The sequence below is a fragment of the Eschrichtius robustus genome, chromosome 3, assembly GCF_028021215.1.
Source record: "Eschrichtius robustus isolate mEscRob2 chromosome 3, mEscRob2.pri, whole genome shotgun sequence".
Classification (NCBI taxonomy): Eukaryota; Metazoa; Chordata; class Mammalia; order Artiodactyla; family Eschrichtiidae; genus Eschrichtius; species Eschrichtius robustus.
This window is the reverse complement of record NC_090826.1, coordinates 45,518,377-45,539,617: the sequence shown is the minus strand read 5'-3', so window position 1 is coordinate 45,539,617 and position 21,241 is coordinate 45,518,377. Positions and strand designations below refer to the sequence as shown.

Here is a 21,241-nt window from a genome sequence, read left to right as displayed (position 1 = left end):
AAATACAGTCACACTGGGGCTTAGGGCTTCAACATATGAATGGGGGTGGGGGGAGGGCACATTAAGTCCAGAGCAGGTGGTGAGAAGGCAGCTCACCTTGGCTCTATGAGCCCTATTGCAAAGGAAATAACGAGAGTATTCAAGGCAACCAATCTAAATCAAAGTTGCAGATTGCGTTAGCTTACAGTTCCTCTTTCTATATTATGTTTCAGCAAATAACAAGCCCTATTAAAAAAGAACAATCAGAAAAGACCCAGAAGAGGATTACTTTAGGTCAGGGTCTCTAGAAACAGAGCTTTAGAGAGGAATGGTTGTAAGAGTGATTTACTGAGGGAGTGCTCTCCAGAAGCAGAATAGGTCAGGGGAGAAAGTTAATCAAAGATGGCTTCAGCTGAAGTCTGGCCTCAGCCTGATGCCATAGGGAGCTCTGGAGCATGAATGACACCAGAGAGGTATGCTCTCCAACTTGGAGGCAAGGGACCAGGCCTTTGTGCTCTCACATCCATCAGTCATTGGCCATGGGCCACCCTCAGGGGAACATGACCTCTCAGGCATTGTAGCTCCCGTCACTTAGAGCAATTCTCAGGAGAAAAGACACTTTGAACCATTAGCAGCCAACACTCACAGCAGCTGTCAGATGGATGCACTGATGTGGAAAAGGGATCTGGGCAGAACACCGACAGCATCTATAGTAACAATAGTTCTCAAAGTGTGGTCCCTGGAACAGCAACCTCCTCCTCATCTGAGAACTTGTTAGAAATGCAAATTCCCTAGCCCAACGCCAGATCTATTGAATCAGAAACTCGGGGTTGGGGGGGCAGGGGGAAACCCATGAATCTGTTTTAACAATCCCTCCAGGTGATTTTGATGCATGTCAAAGTTTGAGAACCATTGTGCTATAGGGACCTATGACTAGAAACTATAAAACAAAAAGATGGGAGGGGGGCCCAGAAAAATAAGGCAGTTACAGGACCCTTGTTGCAACAGAAATTACACAAAGAACACATCAAGAATGGAGACCCAATAGTTATCTCTCAAAATGTCAAAAAGAGGGACGTCCCTGGTGGTCCAGTGTTAAGAATCCACCTTCCAGTGCAGGGGATGAGAGTTCAATCCCTGGTTGGGGAACTAAGATCCCACGTGCTGCAGGGCAACTAAGCCCACGTGCTGCAACTACTGAACCCGCCCGCTCTGGAGCCCATTTGCCACAACTAGAGAGCCTACGTGCCACAACTACTGAGCCTGCATTCTCTAGAGCCCACGCGCCACAACTAGAGAGAAGCCTGAACGCTGCAGCAAACAGCCCGTGAGCCACAACGAAAGATCCCCCATGCCGCAACTAAGACCCAACACAGCCAAATAAATAAATTAATTTAAAAAAAAAAAAAGACAGAGAGCTCAAAGAAGAGATGCGAAGATTTAAAGAAAAAGAAGACACAGAAGATGAAAATTGAGCTGGCAGAGCTGAGAAAAGAAATGCAAGAGAAAAATAAACTCTTTCAGAGGTGAGAGCCACATAAGAAGCAAAGGGATGATGATGATAATTGTAGCAGTCAGCATTGAGTTAGGAAAACTGAGATCAATCTAGATATATAGTTAAAGCTGGGAAGGAAATAATTCAGGCAATTTGTTACGAAGTGTTGAAAAGGCTGGGAAAACAAACAGAAGATGGGAATGTAACCCAGAGCTGGAGCCCATGGGCCACACTCACTGTTGATCAGTGGAAGCACCATTACTGGCTCTGAACAGAAGCCACTCCACCACCATGGCTGGTGATCCCAAAGCAGCTAACATGCACAGTCTCCTGCAATCCCTACAGCCAGAGGTGGAAAAAATGACTTCTGCCTTCTGCCCACCTTTAATCTCTACCAGTGCTTCCCACTGGCAGAACCTAACCAGAATGCAGTGTTCAAGCTTCTACCTCCTGAAACCCAGAGGAGACTGTGGAAGAGTAGGAAAGAGTGAGAACAAACAAGCCGTATCTGGAACAATAACAAACCCAACTTAAGAAGAATCGGGGTCAGAGGAAAAATTTTGAGAAAAATCACAACAAGGAATCGAAAAGAACAAAGATTTTAAAAGTTATGGAGAAGATAATAGTTATGGAAGAAAAAAGGATACAACATACCCATAATTATAGTCTGTGAGTAAGATAATAGGACAAAAGGCAACAGAGAAGATGTTCAAGGCAACAAAAAATGTCCTCGAAATTAAAAAAAAAAAAATCTTAAGATCAAAAGAGGATATTGTATTTACCTTAGTCCTTTCGGTCTACTATAACAAAAATAACATAGACTGGGTGGCCTATAGATGACAGAAACATTTCCTACAGTTCTGGCAGCTGGAAATCTGAGATCAGGGTGTCAGCAAGGTCAGGTGAGGGCCCTTTTACAGGATTGCAGACTTCTTGTATCCTCAGATGGTGGAAGAGGGCAAGCCAGCTCTAATCCCATTCATGAAGACTCCACCCTCATGATCTAATCACCTCCCGAAGGCCCCACCTCCTGACACTATCACACTGGGCTTCAAGATTTAGCATATGAATTCTGAGGGGACACAAACGTTCAGACCACAGCAGTAAATTTTGTCATAGAACAATCAACACTAGACTACGTCTTGGTGAAGTTACTGAACTTCAAATATGAAGAAAGAATCTGACAAGTTTCCAGGCAGAATAAAAGCAAGTAAGTGCCAGGGGAAATAAATTAGGCTGGCCTCAGACTTTTCCTCTCATAACAGCTAGACAACAGTGGAACAATGTCCACAAATCTCTGAGGTAAAGAGACTGAAACATAAGAATCTGAAACCCAGCCAGATATCCTTCAGGCTTAAGGACAACAGCTGGTCATTAGAAGCATGTAAGACTTCAGGGAATACAGGATCCATGTGCCCTTCTTCAAAAAACTGCATACTTGAGACTTTCAATGATGTAATCTATATGGCCAATTGGATATCCTGGAATCGAACATCTAACAATGCTGGATAAAATATTTTAATACACCTTTTGAAGTTAATGGCTGAACTTAGCAGAAATAAAGTTTTCTATGGCCAGGAACCAATTGAGAGCCTCACTCTGGGGAGCTGAACAAGCATTAAAGTCACTGGGCCACTCCGAGGGCATCTGCCAATTTCTGAGAGTCAGAGCCTGAGTTTCCTGGGCCTCCTGCCAGGCACATAAGGCAGTGTCTTGCATCAGCTAGAATGGGGTGTAGGCTCAGAATCCCACATAAAGCCAGGTACCACAAAGGTCATCACCCTTAGAGAATAAGTGAACTACAGGTAAACCCTCCCGCTGAAAGCAGACCGGCATGGTATTTTGAAGAAGATTCTTCAAATCAGTTGAAGTTCTGAATGCAAACTGTACTCAGAGTGGGACAAGACATATTAACAAGCTTCTTTTACTTCCTCTGGATAACAAGATCATTCTTGTTATCCAGACCCAGAGAGGTCACCTTCAAATAGGAAAGCCCTTTCTTGATCATGAATTAGAACTGGATTCAAACCTCTTGCAGTCTCCTGGGCAGGTTTTTTCCCCACCTTTGCCCATGTTGTTTAGCCCACTTGAATGCTCTTCTCCCTCCCATACTCTTCAGGCTCCCATCCCAGATTATAGAAGTCCTAGGGATCCTTGAAGTCCAAGCCCAGAGGCTCCCACCCCCACAAAGCTTTCCTAGACGCACCCAGCTCAGAGGGGTTGCTCTCTCCTCTGTGCTCTCTGAGCTTCAGTCTTCACTCTAACCCATCATAGTCCACCCTGAATTATGGTTATTGCAGTGTATGTCCACCCCCATCCCCCCTGCCCTAGGAGGTTAAGCTGCTGGAGGACCAAAGCTGGACTTTGTCATCTTTGCATCATCACTCAGCACCCAGAAAAGAATCAGTGCTCAATTAATGTCTGAAGCATTACATTGAAGAGAATTGAATTGGAATGTTTGGGATCTATTTTAGCTTTCTGAAAACTCCTCAGTTCCAGCTACTATTATTTGTTTAAAACTGGGATATTTCTATGCACTTATAGATGTGAATTGAAGGGGGCCCAAGGAGGCAGTTGTGGAACAATAATGATGGTAACCATAAGAGCCAACACTTCGATGGCATTTTCTCCAAGTCAGGCACAATTCTGAGTGCTTTACTCAGGAATCCTCCGTGGGGTAGGCCCTATTCATACCCTGTTTTGTAATAGTTCAAGATACAAAAGCAGCTTAACCAAAGTCACACAGCCAGCAGGGAGCACAGCTAGGACTCTGGTTTGAAGTTAGAGATGGGGTTTGAATCTCAGCTTGTTACTTACTGGTTCTGAGACCTTCCACAAGTTACTTAACTCTGAGCCTTGGTTTCCTCATCTGTAAAATGGGGCTAATAATCTCCTCTTTGCAATATATAGAGATTAAATAAGAGTACATATCTGAAAGTGCCTGTGCCTGATAGATGATTAACAACTATTTTTTAAAAAGTAAAATAACGACATTAATAATAACATGTATCAACTAAGGCAGAGCCAAGGAGAATGTATTTTCATATTAGAAAAAGTGCTTCCCAAGTCCATTCTATTATGTCATGTTGTGAACGTAATTTGACTCCAATATGGACATTGTCTGGCAAGGAGTTCACAAGACAAAACCATGTTAGACAGGTAACACAGAGAGACTGAGTGTCCTTCCCTCCAAAGGAGGGCCTTCCAACATATGCTATTTTTGCTGATCAGATTACATTGGTCTATAATAAAAGCTAGAACAAGCTGACACACATTAGAAAAGACAGTGTAAAGATCACACTGAAGCCATCTAAAATAGCCTGATATTTTTTAATCATTCTGTATTAGCTTGCTGCATCTTAAAACATTGTCTTTCAAATCAAGTCACAGCTGTGTGTACTTTAGGCTGTGGCCGTCATAAACAAATATGAAAAGAGGCAGAGTTAAAACAGATCAATATCGGTGGTTATCCATTAGTCTGATGTAATCTAACACAAATGACCATTAGGAGACTTGTGAAGAAATCAGAGAAGCAGAATTTCAGATATGAGCTTCTGCATAACTGAATGACAGCTCTGTAGTGCCTATGGTCTAGTTTGGTCAAGGTTATAATGTTTTTAGGAAGCCAGTCCTCCCCGCAAGTGGTTCTTGGTAAGTGAAGATAGTAGAAGATTCCCGGGTATGGAGAGCCAGACTTCTATGAAATATATTCAAAGATGGTAAAGTGAGTACCCTCCTCTTCTACAGTAGAATTGAAGACATATTACCAGGGAAACTCACCTCTCATCACCCCCACCACTTTCTGGTTTAAATCTTTTGGCAAGGGAAGGGTTACCATTTGTACTGTCTGCTCCCATTCCTACTCCTTTCTCTTTAAATTCCTCATCTCTCTCTAAACACCTGGAGTTATCCCCATGCTTAGTTCTAAAAACCAATTTAGTTCTTAAATTATCAATTCCATAAATGGCAAATTTGGTAAAATGAAGTTACTTCATTTAAGGAATGCCATAGTGGAGTGGCTGGATGTTCAGAAGGAAGCCCAGGGAGTGCGCCTGCTCTCACGCCGAGACGTTGTGCAATGAACAAGGTCTCCACGGTGGGGGCAGTGTGGAGTTGTACCTTCTTTAACACTCAGCTCACTTGCAGCTTCATTTTCTCATTGTAACAGTTGTTTGCTTGGATAAGAAAAATCTGGGCTAGTGATTCAGCTGGGGACACAGGTCAAGAGGTAAATGTCAGCTGGGATGGGGGCAAGCCAAGCCTTGAGGAGCCCTCTTGCCGAGCACCTAGAACTGGGGGATCTGTCCAGATTAACTGTGGAGCTTTTCCAGAACAGCACGAACTTCTTCTGGATGGTAGTTCCAAGGGCCAGGTTTACCCTGCAAGAGAAATGAGTCAGCATTTCCAGATTTCCACCTTGCAGGAATATGTAGGTCTGGAGCTTAATTGAGAAATCTGGGCTGGTGATATACATGTGGGAGTCATCAGGATGGTGTAGTCAAGGCAGGCACCCATGAGGTGGCTGAGATCACCCATGTGGAGTGGCACCAACACTTAATGGGAAGACTGGACAGAGAAGCAGGAGGAAAACCAGAGCAGGTAAAGTGAATAGTTTTAAAAGGAGAAAGAGGTCTATACAAATAAGCTTCTCTTCCACAGTCAGACCTTCAGACCAGCCTTATCTTCTTCTCCACCTCTCACATCAAGTTCTGCCCACTCTACATCAAACCACCTCTGCCTCTCCAGTCCCACAGCCCCAGTTCAGCCCTCTCCATCTTCTGTTTGGGCAGCTGCCACACCTCCCCCCACCCCCAGTCCTCAGCCCCTGTTCCCTCCATCCATTCTTCACCCAATAGGCCATCACCTTTCTAAAGTACGGATCTGACTGTGCCTCTCCCCTGCTCAAAATTCTTCAGTGGCTCTCTTTTGCCCTAAGATGTAGGCCCAACTCCTTGGTCCAGAATGAACCCTTTGTAACAGAAGTGCCCCCGATTCTCCATTCACACCCTTCCCTAACGTGTCTCAGTGCCTCTCCCCACCCTCTCCCCTATATTTGCAATTGTTTTCACTCACCATGTTTACGTGGCTGGCTTCAGTTTTCATCTCCTCTGAAAGGCCTACCTTTCCCCGACATTCAGAAAATTTATAGTCTGAGAGCCAAATCTGTCCTGATGTCTCACACCCTTTCATTTACATATTGTCTGTGCTGATTTTGTGCTATAACAGCAGAACTGAATCATTTCGACAGGGATTATTTGGCCCACAAAGTTGAAAATATTTACTATCTGACCTTTTACAGAAAAGCTTTGCTGATGCCTGCTCTGGAGTCTCACAGCACTCGGGCCACGTTAACGTTCTATTTGTGTCTTCCTTATGACCTCAACTGTGAGCACCTTGAGGTAAGATGTGGGCCATTTTAAATTTGTGTTTGTGTTTCCAGCACTTTCCAGGGTAGGGACTCGGTACCTAGCTTGCCTCAATCGTGCCACTTTACTACCATGTCGCAGGAGAGAGGAAAGGAAGGACCTGAATCCTCGTGCTGTGACCCTTAGCACCCTGGGGACTCATCTGCAGGTTGTTGCTTGTTTCACCTGTGTGAGTAGGGCCTGCCTGACCACGTGAACATGGTGAGTGAAAACAGTTGCACTGCGGCACGTTAGCGAAGGGTATGAATGGAGAATCGGGGGCACTTCCGTTACAAAGGGCAGAGGAGCATCCACATGGCTGGGCTTCATGTGCTTGCCAAGGCTTGAATCCCTTCAGCAGCTATAAAACGTAATTTCCATCCTCTCAGGGGAGGCTACCAGTGCCCACAGGGTTGGAGGCTGTGCTAACTCCCCTCACCCTCGCCAGGCTGGAAGCATTGAAGGGTGGTGACACGATCACCAGAAAAGAAGCCTGGACGTAATGCCTGTCTCGAATTCCTGCTTCAGCGTTTCCAGCTCCTAACTGCAGAGTTGGTTCTCTTCTGGCCTCTACACCCCCTTCCATGTTCAGGCCTGTCTCAGGGATTAGCAGCTTCAAACCCTGCCACTCCTATCCCATCCCAGAGGATTTGGAATTGAAATCAGAGCCTGTGCAGTGTGGCCTTGGGCAAGGCAGTTTCCTTTTCTGAGCATGGATACAAAGCCCTGTCTTTGTCCTCGCCCTCCCTGGCACCCTGCCCCACGTCACCACCTTGTACAGGATCCTGCCGTCCTTGAGCACGTACAGCCTCTCAGGCAGCGCTGCGTAGAGCTGGCTGCTCTGGTTCTTCATTGTGTCCACCACCACGGGGCACTGGGGGCTCCTGTCCAGCAGCAGGCGGGCTGCCCGCAGGCGGTCCTGGAGATGCTGGTGATTCTTGATGTCCACGTTGTTCTTAAAAGCCCAGCCATCTGTAAGAGAAAGGCCGGACGGCAGCCCCACAGGCATGGCACCCACTTCCTGCCGGCCAAATACACCCCCGCCACACACACTTTTAACTGAGGGTTGCAGATGGAGGACTTCTCAACTTTGGCACTATTGACAACTTGGGCTAGATAATTCTTTGATACGGGGGCTGTCCTGTGTGTTGTAAGGCATTGAGCATCATCTCTGGTCTCTACTCACTAGATGTCAGTAGCGTCCCCCTGCCTTCAATTGGTGACAACCAAAAATGTCTCAGACATTGCCAAATGTCCCCTGCGGGACAAATATTACCCTCAGTTGAGAACCACTGCTGTAACACCATCTCCTCCAGGAAGCCTTCCCTGACACACCCAGCTGTGTGATATTGGGCGAACTGTTTAAATCTCTTTAAATTCTCAGTTTTCCCATCTGTTAAATGGGATTAACAGAACCTACATTGCAGATGGCTGTGAGGCTTACATGAGAGAACATTATAGAATTCCCAGTACTCTGCCTGGTTCATAGTAGATACTTGAAAGATATCGGTTTATTTTGCCTGACTGCCCCCAAATAGCAGACAGGTGGGAAAGAAGCCAGTTTTCATTCTTTTTTTTTTTTTTTGCAGTTTTCATTCTATACTGCAGGTATTCTACTACTTTGCTCTGGAGATGCGCCCCCCCCCACCCCCAAACCAAACCCATTTAAGCTGCTTCACTTTAAATGGAAGGGGATTTTCAATTGGCCTTGTTTGCTGAGGTGCCCATCTGCCTACTTAAAGAGAGACGGTACTCATTAGCTAATGGGCCCCCAGGTTGAAAAAATAACCATAAACTGCTACTGGCCTTGCCCTTCTACTTGGGTAGACGGTTCTTTCAGAAGCCACGTGGCTTGCATTTATATATACTAATAGTTGCCTCCCAGGGTAATATAAGTTGCTGAAGTCCATCAGCAGAACTGGCTCCACCTGCTCCGTGCTTCAGAGTCCTCTCTGCTCAGTACCCTTCCCCTAGGAAACCCAGCTCTCAGGAGAAATTTCTCAGTGGCTTGAGGTGGACAGCCCTGGGTCCAGGAAAGGGTTAAACCTGCTCAGTCTGATTCCAGGAGAAATGGGGGAGGAGACAGGTATCAGGACCAGAAACAATTTCTGGGAGGATCCAACCCCTTTTGTTGCAGTTTGCAATGTGTACTTTTAGAGATCAAAGCGGGATCCTCTACGACCTTATTACTCCAAGTGTGGTCCCTGGGCTAGCAGCCTCAGCACCACCTGGGGAGCTGAGTAAAAATGCCAAGTCTCACGCCCCTCCGCAGCCCGCCTGAGCCAGAATCTGCATCTTTATAAGATCACCAGGTGACTTGAGTGCACTCTAAAGACTGAGCAGCGCTGACCCCACAGGTAAATCAGCTTTGGCAGCACTTTGGCCATCAGCTATGAGAACATCAAGGCATCGCCTCTTCTCAACCGTGGAGACCACAGACACCTGTAGGTGCCCAAGTTCTCTTTCTTTAATTGATGGCGGCTGCTCTCCCAAAGGGTATTTAACAAAGAGGCACATTGTGCTTGCCTTTGCTCTCCTGATACCTATGCTGTTTGTTTTGAATTTTATTTTGGAAATGTTCAAATATACATAAAAGTAGAGAGAACAGTTTAATGAACCTCCATGTACCTGTTACCCTATGCTAATATTTTAAGTTGCCCCAAAGCCTTAAATGAGGATAGAAATGGCCAGCTAAATGAACACGGTGTTAGGCTGAAAGCAGTTCTCCAACCTCTGGGTGCATAAAAATTAAGGTGCAGTGGGCCTAGGGTGGGGCCATGAAATATGCATTTTCAACAAGCAACCCAGATGGATCAGACATGAGGGATCCAAGGACCACACTAGGGAAAGGGCTGCTGGACCAGCTTTGCTGAAAACTAATCAATAGCAATCTCTATACTTACAACACATGGATAAGCCAGCAAGGCTAATACTGGCCTAAATGCTCACTTATTCACCCAACTTTTACTGAGCACTGACTCTGTGACATGTACTCTGCCAGGTGCTGGGTGACAGATGATCAAAACAGCCTCTCATCTTGTGGGGAGATGGGTGAGTAAATGACTCGTTCCACTCAGCCACATGAGCCTTCTTGCCTTCTCCAATCTCTGGGTTTGAGACTTGGGCCAAACTCATGTGTTCAGTCCCCATGAAAATCAGGGAGACAGGGATGTGTCTGACCATCTTATAAAGTTCAAGGGGCTTAGACCAAGCTGTAGAAGTTTCAGGAAGGGACATGTCTGCCCATTGTAAGGAAGGACTTTCTCACAAACAGAGCTGTGCAGCAAAGGAACAAGATTTCCCATGAGGTAATGAAGATGAGTCATCACCTATTAGGGGCTGAAGAAAGGATCCCAGCCCCAGGTAAAAGCTGGCCCAGAGCAGTGGTTCTCAAAGTGTGGTCCCCAATCCGCAGCTTCAGTGTCACCCGGAGCTGGTTAGAAATGGAAATTCCCAGGCCCCACCCCAGATCTAACTCAAACTCTGGGGTGGGGTCCAGAAGTCTGCTTTAACAAGCCTTCCAGGTGCTTCTGGTGCTCACTAACGCTTGGGAACCACTGTCCGAGATGAACCACAAAGTCCCTTTGAGCTTGGAGAGTCTTGGAACGGATTTCACAGATTGCTATAGAGACGCCATTTTACTTGTGACATTTCAGGTCTAAATTCCTTGTATTTTTGCTCATATTAGCTCCTCTCCCTTGATTTCCCTATTTATCCATTCAGAATGTTAGATGCTCTCCCAGCTAGACCTGTCACTCCAGGTTTTCTGCTCTGTGTGCCTAGTTGAGAGCACAGACTGTGGAGTTAGCAAGTGGTGGGTAAACCTAGCAGGGACTGGGAGATGGTAGGTCCTCAACAAATAGCGGCTCTTTCTCTTTCTCCTCGTCTTCTCCCTACCCCCAACCTTGAGGAAAGTGGGGAGAGAGAGAGGGAAGAGGTAGAGGCAGGAAATCTCTTTTTTACCTGATGCATGTGCTTCTTCAATGTAAATGATGAGAAAATCTGCTATGGAACTAAAATCTTCAATAAGTCTCTTGAATTGGTCAAACTTGAAAATAAATGAAGGTCAGGTGCAACTTCCAAAATTCAGCACCAATGGCCTGTTGCCTGAAACAAATAGAACCATGATCAACCAATAATCGACACACAGCATTTCTTTTGCAAGCACCATCGTCACTCCTGCTTTCATTCTATTACCTTTATTTCCCCTCTAAGATGGAGCCAGGGCACAGTGCGGGATGGAAGCCTAGAGCGCATGATTTAGCAGAGGCTGGAGCCAGTTTACTCCTCTCCAAAATGAGGGGATTCTATCAGGTGGTCTCAGCAGACCACCTGCACTCACTGGGTGGTAATTAAAATAATGACAAGGAGAGTCCCTTTCATGCAGTTTATAAGGCAGGCACACATCTATTCTCTCATTGATGTAATTAGTGTACTACAAGGTGGGTGATATTTTTCCCCTGGTTTATAGGCTGGCTCCATGTCACACAGCAGGTCAATGATGGAGTTAAAATTAACATTGTGGCTTCTAGATTCTCAATGTGGTGCTCTTTCCATTCAAAGCACCTCAGTTTCCTCACCCACAAATGGACATAATACCAATACTTACCTTATAGGATTGTTCTAAGGATTAAATAAGTTAAAACAGAAAAGGGCTTAAATGGTGCCTGCCCATACTAGGTGCTCAATAAATGTAAGCTCTTATGTTCTTAGCTCTCATCTCCTCCCTGTGAAGTGGGGAGCAGTGGAGGAGACTCCACAAAGGGGAGTGAAGCGTGGGGACTGGCCACATAATTGGCTGGGCCAGGGCAAAATGAAAATGCAGAGTCCCTTGTTCAAAAAGTGGGAGAAAGTGCCATTAAATACATTAAAATATAAAGTTTTCTTGTGCAGTATCTCTCTTGCCCTGGCATGCTGCTTTTTAGTTGCTGTTTAATGTCATGCTCCCCTGGACACAGGGATATTCATAGGGCAAATGCAGACTCTCGCAGTCACCTAGGAGCCCCCAAACTCTGTGCACATGTGTATGTGTGCTTGTGGCTGCTGGCTACCAGCTTTCCTTTCCCTCCAGCCATCAGACCAATACACCATGCCCCAGCCAGGAGCACAGAAATTGAGCCAGACATATCATCTTCCTACCTGCCATCACCCCAACCCACAGACTATTGCAGCCTCCATGCAGGGACATGCTAGGTACCTTGATGAGGGGAGTGGGGGCAAAAAGCTTCTCCCTCCAAGTCACCCCCAGTCACTTGCCAAGTTGCTTCATGGCACTGTCAGCCCAGGCTGGGGATGACCACCTCCACGCCCTAGAATGAGATGCGGTGGGATGCCCACACCTGACCCTAACCTTTCCCATACCTTGGTCCAGGCCCTCTCTGGGGCCAGAAGGTGGTAGCAGTCACTGGGTGGGAGCAGGAATGAGGCTGGATAGGCTGGGGCACTGGGAGTGGAGGAGTGGGCCTTAGAGAACATGTTGGGGGCAGGGAGGCTGTGGGAAGCAGGAGCCTTTGTGAGCCAAGGCTCCAAGTCCCCAGGGTGTGTTCCATTGTGGAAAAGTCTTCTCTTACAAAATGCAAATTAAAGATAAAGCTATTAGGAATTTCAAGACAGCTACTGCAGAGCATTCAGCCCAAGCTCAGAGCCCTTCTGAACATGGCACCCTGTATGATTCACTGGTCCCGTGCCCATGAAGTCAGCCCTGGTGGGAGTCTTCTGTAACTCCCCCAGCCTAGATTGGGGGTAACTCTAGGGAGCTGCTAGCACCCTGTGGCTACTTATGCCCAGAGCTGACATTGCTGAGCCCTTACCATACACCTGTTAGATAGAGCATGGCAGGTCCCGCACTGTGACACGGTTTGTGTCGGTATCCCCCAGGCTACTCATTGCACCTGAGGGTAGGGCCTGTTCCTCATTCTTCCTCATATCCCCAACATCAAGCACACTCTCATTCCATTACAAGCATTTATTCAGCGCTCATAATGTGCAAGGTTCTCCGCCACACACTGGGGATTCAGCAGAGAGCCAGAGCAGCAGGTCTCTGCCTGCATGCAGCTGGAGTTCTGTTTAATGCGGAGACAGGCAGGAAGCAAGCACATGCATAAATGAAGTAATTTCAAGTTGTGATAAGTGTCACAAAAGGGACTATAAAGGAGTGACCTCCTTGAGACAGGTGGGTGGGGGGAGGCCTCTGAGGAGATGCCATTTATCCGGAGAAACAGGAAAGAGCCAGCTACATATGGGCAAAGGGAGGAGAAGAGCATTCCAGGCAAAGGGGCTCCATGTCCAAAGGCCCAAAGAGGGACAGAGCTTGGTGTGTTCAAGGACCTGCAAGGCCACTGTGACTGGAACCAGGCCAGGGGCAATGAGAGACATGACTGGAGAGGTAGGTATGGGCCAAAGCAGGCAGGCTCTCCTATGCCTTGTATAGAATCTGGATTTTCTTCCAGGTACAAGGGGACATCATGGAGATAAAGCAAGGATGGTGGATATTTGTTGCAATTTTGGCTGCTCAGTCTCTAGCCCTCCTTCCTCCTTGGAATTCCCTATTTTGTGTACTATTGATGGGGGAGTGTGCCCAGCCTTGCTCTGTAGAAGGCAGGGGGGCCAGGTCCATTCTCGCTCCCAGCAGCCAGGGCACAGGCAGTGACCCAGGCTGATTGGACTCTCTCACATAGCTCTTTAATTCTGGAGTTATTGAGATGGTAGAATTCATCACGGCCCAGTGGTAGTGCCCCATCAGGGATGGCGGAGTCCTATAGTGGTGACGAATTCCCATGGCAACCACAGTGACAGCAGCTTCCAGGCCCAACTGTTGATGCTAAAAGATGGTCCAGGCCCAGTGCTCCAGCTGTGGTTGATTCTGGGGAGCCTGCAACATCTTTCTAATACACTTTGTACGTGTGTAAATGTGTATGACTAAGAAAATCAGAGTGAGTTTCTGTTGCTTGCAAGGCAGAACTCTGACTGCTACAGTAGGCTGTGAGATGAAAAATGATCAGCTTACACTTGAAGATCACTCTGGTTGCTCAATGGCAAAAGGACTGAGGCTGAGAATGGAGGCAGTTAGGGGGAGGTGGTGGAATCCACATGAGAAATAATGGGAGTCTGGGCTAGTTTGTGTGCAGTGGGGAAGGGGAAAAGGTAGAACTGACAGGACTTGTTGATGGATGGGGAGTAGAGGGCATCTTAACTTACTTGTGGTTTATTGGGTTAGTTATTCCCTCACCTCGTTCTGCAAAGGATTTGAAGCAGCTTATACATATAATAAATAAAATTATTTATTTATACATATGATAATAAAATATCAAATAAAAAATTTTAAAAACCATGGCCCTCTGGGAGGCACAGAACAGATCTCATGCATTCAGTATAACTGAGCTAACATTTGACTCTGAGTTTCCAGGTGGCCAAGGAAAAGGAGAAACATGATTGCTTATATATTCCTCATTTTTCAGTACCTGAGGAGGAAGCAGGCCAGTTTCTCTGGAGAAACAAAGTTCTCCTTGTCCTTGTCTCACAGATTTCCTCATAGGAGGCCCTAGGAGGCATTGAGAGGGCCTCAGTTGGTTGCATCCTCACCCATGTGAAGGGTTTGCCCAGGTCACAGCAGGAGAGGCTCAGAGGCCAGTCATGGCCAAGTGGCCGGCCACTGGCCTCCAGTGACCCCAGGGAGTCACCCTTCAGATAAGAACAGAGGAGATTTAAGGTCAGGACCTGTGCAAAATATGAGCTGTCTGGAATTTTGTTCTTAATTGGAAAAAAGATTTCAACATCCACTGGTTAGGACACTGGAAGAAACAGAGCCATTTGTTTAATTATTTATAGTGTGTCTGGGTGCAGTGACCAGTACTGAGGGCAAAGTTTAAACTTAGTTCCCTGCTTTCCTGGTAGCAGAGAGAGGAAGGATGGGTGCAAGTGGGTGTCTGTACCGGGGGCTGGCACCCTGCCCATGTCCACAGGCCACAGTGCAGAGGACACCAGTTCAAGAACATCAGGCAAGGACTGTCAAGTCCAGCTTGTTTGTATAAGTGGGAAAACAGCTCTGTGGTAGCACTAGACTTGAACCCACCATTGGTTAACTTACTGGTTGACCCCCAAACCAGTAAATCAACTCTCCACGCCAGGCTCTCTCAGCAGAGAAAGCCAGTTTATAGTTGACCCCTCATAAGTATACTTGGAGAGATTTTAGAAGATTTTAAATGAGGGCTGAAATAAATCCTGTTTCAGATTAACTGCTAGGTTCCAAGAAAAGAAATCATCCGGACTTGCCTTCTACCCCAACATGCCAGTTAATCAATGTTTTGCAGTGCATGTGTGTCTGAGAGTGTGTGTATGTCTTGTGTGTGCATGTACATGCAGAGGATAAAAGGTGGCTGGGAATTTCTCTGAGCCTCTGTTGTTTTATCCAACAACAGAATGTACACTAGCTGAGAGTCATAAGGCTCAAGTCTGGTTCTCACTCTACAGGAACTCTCTGTGTGACTCCTTTACCTTCCTGGGCCTTTGCATCTGAAAAATGTAAAGGTTGCTTTAGATTATCTGTAAAGAGTTTTCCAGACTTTCCAGTCTATGGCTCTAAAATGAGTTCATATTTATACCTAAAGCATACAACAGAGCTTTTTAGTGAACTGGTGGGTTTCCAAAACACTTACAGAATGTCTTTCTAATAAGCAGAACTGATCATGTTAACTTCCTGCTTGAAAATCCTTCTAGAACTCACCAAAACAGGATAAAGGATACCCTCTTTGCTAAGACGCATGAGGCCCCACAAGCTCTGATCCCTGATGATGTCTCCAGCCTCATTCTTCACCCCTTCATACCTCCCACACCCCACTTCTGCCAAACTTGACTGAAGCCCCTCCACATATCAGACCTCTGCTGCTCCTCCCCTCTGCGCTGCTCTGGTCACCACTCTCCTCTTCCTCACCCACCTCAAGGCTTCGGTCCCTAGACCATCAGCTCACCATCCTCGTCTCCAGGAAAACTTCCCCTGACCACCTTCCTACCCCACCCGACTCCTCCCAGAACTGCTGGGTTCCCTCTCCCACTCCATCATCTCCCTCTGTGAGTTATGAGATCTTCCAGTTGTGTTGATTTCTGTGTCATCAGTATCTATTATTTCAGGGGACTCTGGGCCAATGTGCTGAAAGCCAACCCTATTTTATAAATAGAGTTTTCTTTTGTCTCTCAGACTCCTTCTCTCTCCATCTTCAGTTTCAGGTGTAGCAGCAGGGAGCAGAGACAAATAGAACAGTCTTTAAAACGTACACTGGCTCACTGGAAAGTAAACTGTTAAAATAAGCAAGTGAATGCTGTGAATTGGCTGTGAGGCAAGTTGGCTTTCATGGAACTGATCACTAGACCATCAAAAGTCAGCAAATTGGCCTGGTTCTATCACAGTGCTTGGCACGAGGTAGACGCACAGTAAAGATTAGCTATTATTCTCATTGCTCTTATTATCAGTGGTCACTTAGTGAATGTTTATTGAATAAATAGAGGTCATTTCAGCACAATGGTTTAAAGTCATGAGCAAAAAACTCTTCCCCTTCTGTCTGATTGAAACATTCTTTTCAAGCTATAAAAATCTTACTCATTCTTCAAGGCCTAACTTCAAAGCCACCTCCTCCAGGAAATCTTCCAAGCCCTGTAGGCAAAGTTCATACCTTTGTCTGCCCGCCTCATGGAACTGTACGGATTTGTTTATTACATCTGTCTGTTCCGTGGAACCATACATTCCTCAAGCAAAACAGCAAGCTCTTTCCTAGCTCTGAGTCCCTGGCATCTAGCTAAGGGTCTGGCTCGTAGGGAGCACTCACAAATGTCTGTTGAGGTGTATTGAAAAAACAGGGTGAAGAAGCCCTGATTCTGGGTCTGACTTGGTCTCTCACTGTCCCTGTAACCTTTGCTCTCAGTTTCCTCCATTTCCGTTTTAAAATGAGAGCACTGGATCAGGTCAGCATTTCCCAGAGATTGTTCTTTGGAACCAATATGATGATGATAAGATTTTCCTCTGGTGGAGAGCGGGGAGTTGTATGTGTATGTTAGGAAAATTAGTCAGTGCTGTGTTAAAGTTTTTTCAAGTTTTGTTTGTTTTTAAACTTCAGGGTGTCTTGGAGCCCTTTATATGTTCATGTGCACGATGAACTTCCAGGAGGAGAGTATAGTATGCAGTGTTTCCCAAACTATTTTGACCAGGGAACTCTATGTAGTAAAGCACATGTGTGGGATTTGGGTTCCAAAAAGCACGCTTTGAAAATCACTAGATTAGCATGATGAACTTCCAGGAGGAGAGTATAGTATGCAGTGTTTCCCAAACTATTTTGAGCAGGGAACTCTATGTAGTAAAGCACATGTGTGGGATTTGGGTTCCAAAAAACACGCTTTGAAAATCACTAGATTAGCCAGCTGCCTCAGGGACCTTCTCTACTCTGCTGTGTCTATACCCGGGGAATTCAGAGATGAATCAGACACAGCCCTGTCCCAAGCCTCCCCACTGGGCAGAAGGATGACACTTGAGCTTCGGTAGCCAGGTGCTGGGTAGGAAGGATCAATGTCCAGGAGAGGTGCAAGCAGAGATCCATGAGTTCAGAAGGGAGGGAGAGCGGGCCTCAGTGTAGGGATCTGAGCTGGCTTCACAGGGGGACGCACGAGAGCAGGACCCTGACGATGAGGAGTGTTGGTGACAGAGGGGAAGGGCCAACAACATCAGCAAAGGCAGAGAGAAGGGAAAGCACAAGGGATGTACAAGAACCAGCAGTTCATCTGGAGGCAGTGGGCCTGAGGGGAAGCCTGCAGGTGAAGTTGGGAAGAAAAACTGGAGTCAGATCAGGGAGGACCTTCAGCACAAGGTTGAGCCTGGGTTTCATCCCAAGTGCAGATGGGGGCTGCTGAAGGTTGGTGAGCTGGGGTACCAGTCATCCAGGGATGTGCTTGTGGAAGGGGAATCTGGCAGCCATCCACAAGTTCGGTGGGAAGAGAGGGCAAGACGGGGAGGAGGAAGGACAAAAAGAGAAAACTGACCAGAGAGGCCTTTAAGAACCCAAATAGAGCTGGTTTACCTGGAAGAGAGAGAGAGAGAGAGAGAGAGAGAGAGAGATCTTCAACAAATATTTACTGAGCAACTACCATGAGCCAGCAGCAGCCAGGGGGACCCAATAGTGAGTTAGAGGCATGAACTCCACCTGCACAGAGCTTGCAGGCTAGTGAAGGGGACAGACATTTATCAAATACCCACACATAATTACAAACCACAATGGGTGTGATAAAGAAAAGTTTAGCATGTTAAGCATAGAAGAGGGAGTAACCTAGTCCAGGGGACCGGGGGTTGGCTTGTCGCAGGAAATGTCACTGAGCAAGAGTCTGAAGGATGAACAGGAGTGGACCAGGTGGGGGGTTGGGGGTTGGGGTGGGGTGGCAGTGAAGAGCATCCCAGGCAGAGTGACTGTGCAGTAAGAGAGGTGCTGAAGGAGCTGACAGCCAGTGTGGCTGGTTTGCAGTTTGATTACCTGGGAAGGGGATGATGCCACTTAGAAGAACAGAACCCAGGAGAGGTGCTAGTTTCAGGAAGTGGGGAGAGGACAAGAAGCCAAAAAAGGAGCAGCTGGATTAGTAGCATTCAGGCTCTCCAACCCCCCTGCCCACCCCCATCAAACACCCCCATCCAAGCACCTCTCAAGCTTGGACCAGCCTCCTGACCTTGCATGAAGTCCCAGATGTTGCACCTCTGTCCTGACAGGCGGACCACGGGGCAGTTTGGGGCTAGACCCCCTTGCTCCGTCATGTCCTCCAGTCGCTGCCAACGGACCTTCAGGATGAACCAGAAATACTGGGCACTGAAGAAAGTGGGGATCCAGTTTTCATAGGAGAAGTGGGGATTCTTGGCCATGCCAGTCTTCTCACTCATGGCCAGGATGTTCTGCTTGACTCTCCCAGGAAACAGTGTCAGAAGCACTTTGCCCATGGCCACGTGCAGGCCCACCTGAAAGAGCACCCAAAGCCTCTTCAGCCACAGCCCTGGCAGGGGCAGCCCCATTATGGCAGAGCCAGAGCTGGCTCTGAGGCCGGTGGGCAGAGCGGAAACCGCCGGGCCACAAGGGGTGGAGCTGAACAAAGGTGCAGGGTAGCAGCAGCCAACCCGGACATGAAGAAGGTGCCAGGACAGAAGGTGTTTGCCTTCCTGTCAGTGGAATGGAAAATTCCAAGCCAGGTGCTAAAGGTCTGTTCTGATGATCATTTCTGATTCTTTGCCTTAGCCTTTGGGAGATACTTGGACTGGGAAACTTCAGATCTTAAATTCTCCCTCTGATAAATTTTAAAAACAAAAGCTTTAAAAGGTCACACTTAGAGGGACTCTGTGTTTCTTTAGAAAGGCTCTGCTGTAAGTTCTAATGTTAAGTAGTCTTTTAATAACGTAAATTGTTCTTTCCCACTGAAGGATGCTTTTCCCACTCACAGCTTCTAGCTGGTGGTTGAGTGTTTCTGGAGGCATAGCCCTTCCCAGAGGATCTGGATCTGGAAGCTCTCCAGGTAGACAGAACTGGGAAATCTGGAACTGCACCTCCACTTAGCACTGGGGGTAGAGTAATAAGTACAGCACTCTGCTCTCGGCAGGGTGCAGTGTAGAGCAGAGAAGGGTCAAGTAAACAGAAAATTATCATTTAGTGTATTAAGTACAGAGAGGGAGGTTGAGTGGGGGCTATGGGAGCATGGAGAAGGGGCAGCTTATTCTGTTTAGAGAGGCCAAGAGGAATTCCCCAAGGAAGTGATGTCTATGCTGAAACCAGAAAGACAGAAGAGCAAGCAGTAAACCAGGCAAGTGGGGTCAGTGGTCCTGGTGGAAGGAGCCACACGTCCAAAGAACTACAAGCCAGAGAGAGCCTGGCTCATTGGGGAAACTGAGAGAAGCATCACAGAAGCTCAGAGAGGGAAAGTGTCTTAGAAAACATCGAAAACCACTTTCTGTTTTAAGCAGGGAAACTGAGGCCCAGAGAGGGGAAGTGGCCTCAGGCCAGTTCTGCCATTAATAATTTCTAAGGAGTTAATTCACAAAGCATAAGTTTACCCCTCCTGAGACATTTACATACCTGTGTGTTAGGGCAGAAGGAAGAATGACAGGAAAGTGTCTGTCACCTCTAAAAAGTGTCAACCTTGGCCTCTAGCACACAAACTTTATTTAGAGAAAGAAAAACCGGCTCCAAAAGATGTTCTCTTTCTGAGCATCTCAATGCAAATGCCACATGCTGTGCCCACAAAGTGCAGGCACCTGCCTCTTCAAGCCATAATAACCCTCATGTGTATGTAGCATTTTGCCAGGTACAAAGCAATCTTATATCCCTGGTGTTACTTGTTTTTTCTTGTCGTTGTTTGTTTTTAAATAGGCTAGTTTTTGAGCAGTTTTAGATTCTCAGCAAATTAAACAGAAAGTACAGTGAGTTCCCATATACCTCCTGCCTCCACACATGCACAGCCTCCCGCACTATCCATATCCCACCAGAGTAGTACATCTGCTACAACTGATGAACCTATGTTAACAAATCATTATCACCCAAAGTCCATAGCTTACATTAGAGTTCACTCTCGGTGGTGTACAATCTATGGGTTTTGACAAATATGTGATATATACGTATCCACCATTATGGTATCATAAAGAATAGTTTTGCTGCCCTAAAATCCTCTATGCTCCACCTGTTCATCCCTCCCTCTCCCCTGGCAACCATTCATCTTTTCAGTGTTGCCATAGTTTTACCTTTTCCAGAATATCATATTGTTGGAATCATACAGTATGTAGCCTTTTCAGATTGGTTTCTTACTCTTAGTAATATGCATTTAAGAAACCTCCATGTCTTTTCATGACTTGATAGCTCATTTCTTTTTATTATTGAATAATATTCCATTGTCTGGATGTACCACAGGTCATCTATTCACCTAATAAAGGACATCTTGGTTGTTTCCAAATTTGGGCAATTATGAATAAAGCTGCTGCTATAGCCTGAATGTTTGTATCTCCCCAAAATTCATGTGTTGAAACCTAATCCCTAAAGATGGTATTTGGAGGTGGAGTCTTTGTGAGGTGATTAGGTAATTACAGTAGAGCCCTAGTGAATGGGATTAGTGACCTTATAAGAGAGACCCCAGAGAGCTCCCTTGCCCCTTCACCATGTGAGGATGCAACAAGAAGGTGGCTGTCTAGGAACCAGGAAGTAGACACTCACTAGATACCAAATCTGCTGATCCCTTGATTTTGGACTTCCCAGCCTCCAAAGCTGTGAGAAATAAATTTCTGTTGTTTATAATCTACCTAGTCCATGTATGGTATTCTGTTATAGCAGCCTGAATGGACTAAGACAGCTGCCATAAATAT

General features: G+C 46.5%; 1 protein-coding gene across 1 annotated transcript; it reads right to left on the bottom strand.

Annotated features, from left to right (window-relative positions):
* Positions 1-4,537: 4,537 nt before the first annotated feature.
* On the bottom strand, positions 4,538-18,949 carry DIO1 (iodothyronine deiodinase 1). Its single transcript, XM_068539922.1, has 4 exons — positions 18,577-18,949; positions 10,843-10,986; positions 7,652-7,851; positions 4,538-5,853 (listed from the first exon to the last, which is right to left on the bottom strand). Exons 1-4 carry the CDS (start codon positions 18,911-18,913, stop codon positions 5,785-5,787), a joined length of 750 nt encoding a protein of 249 aa, XP_068396023.1. The 5' UTR covers positions 18,914-18,949; the 3' UTR covers positions 4,538-5,784.
* Between the last annotated feature and the right edge of the window lie 2,292 nt (positions 18,950-21,241).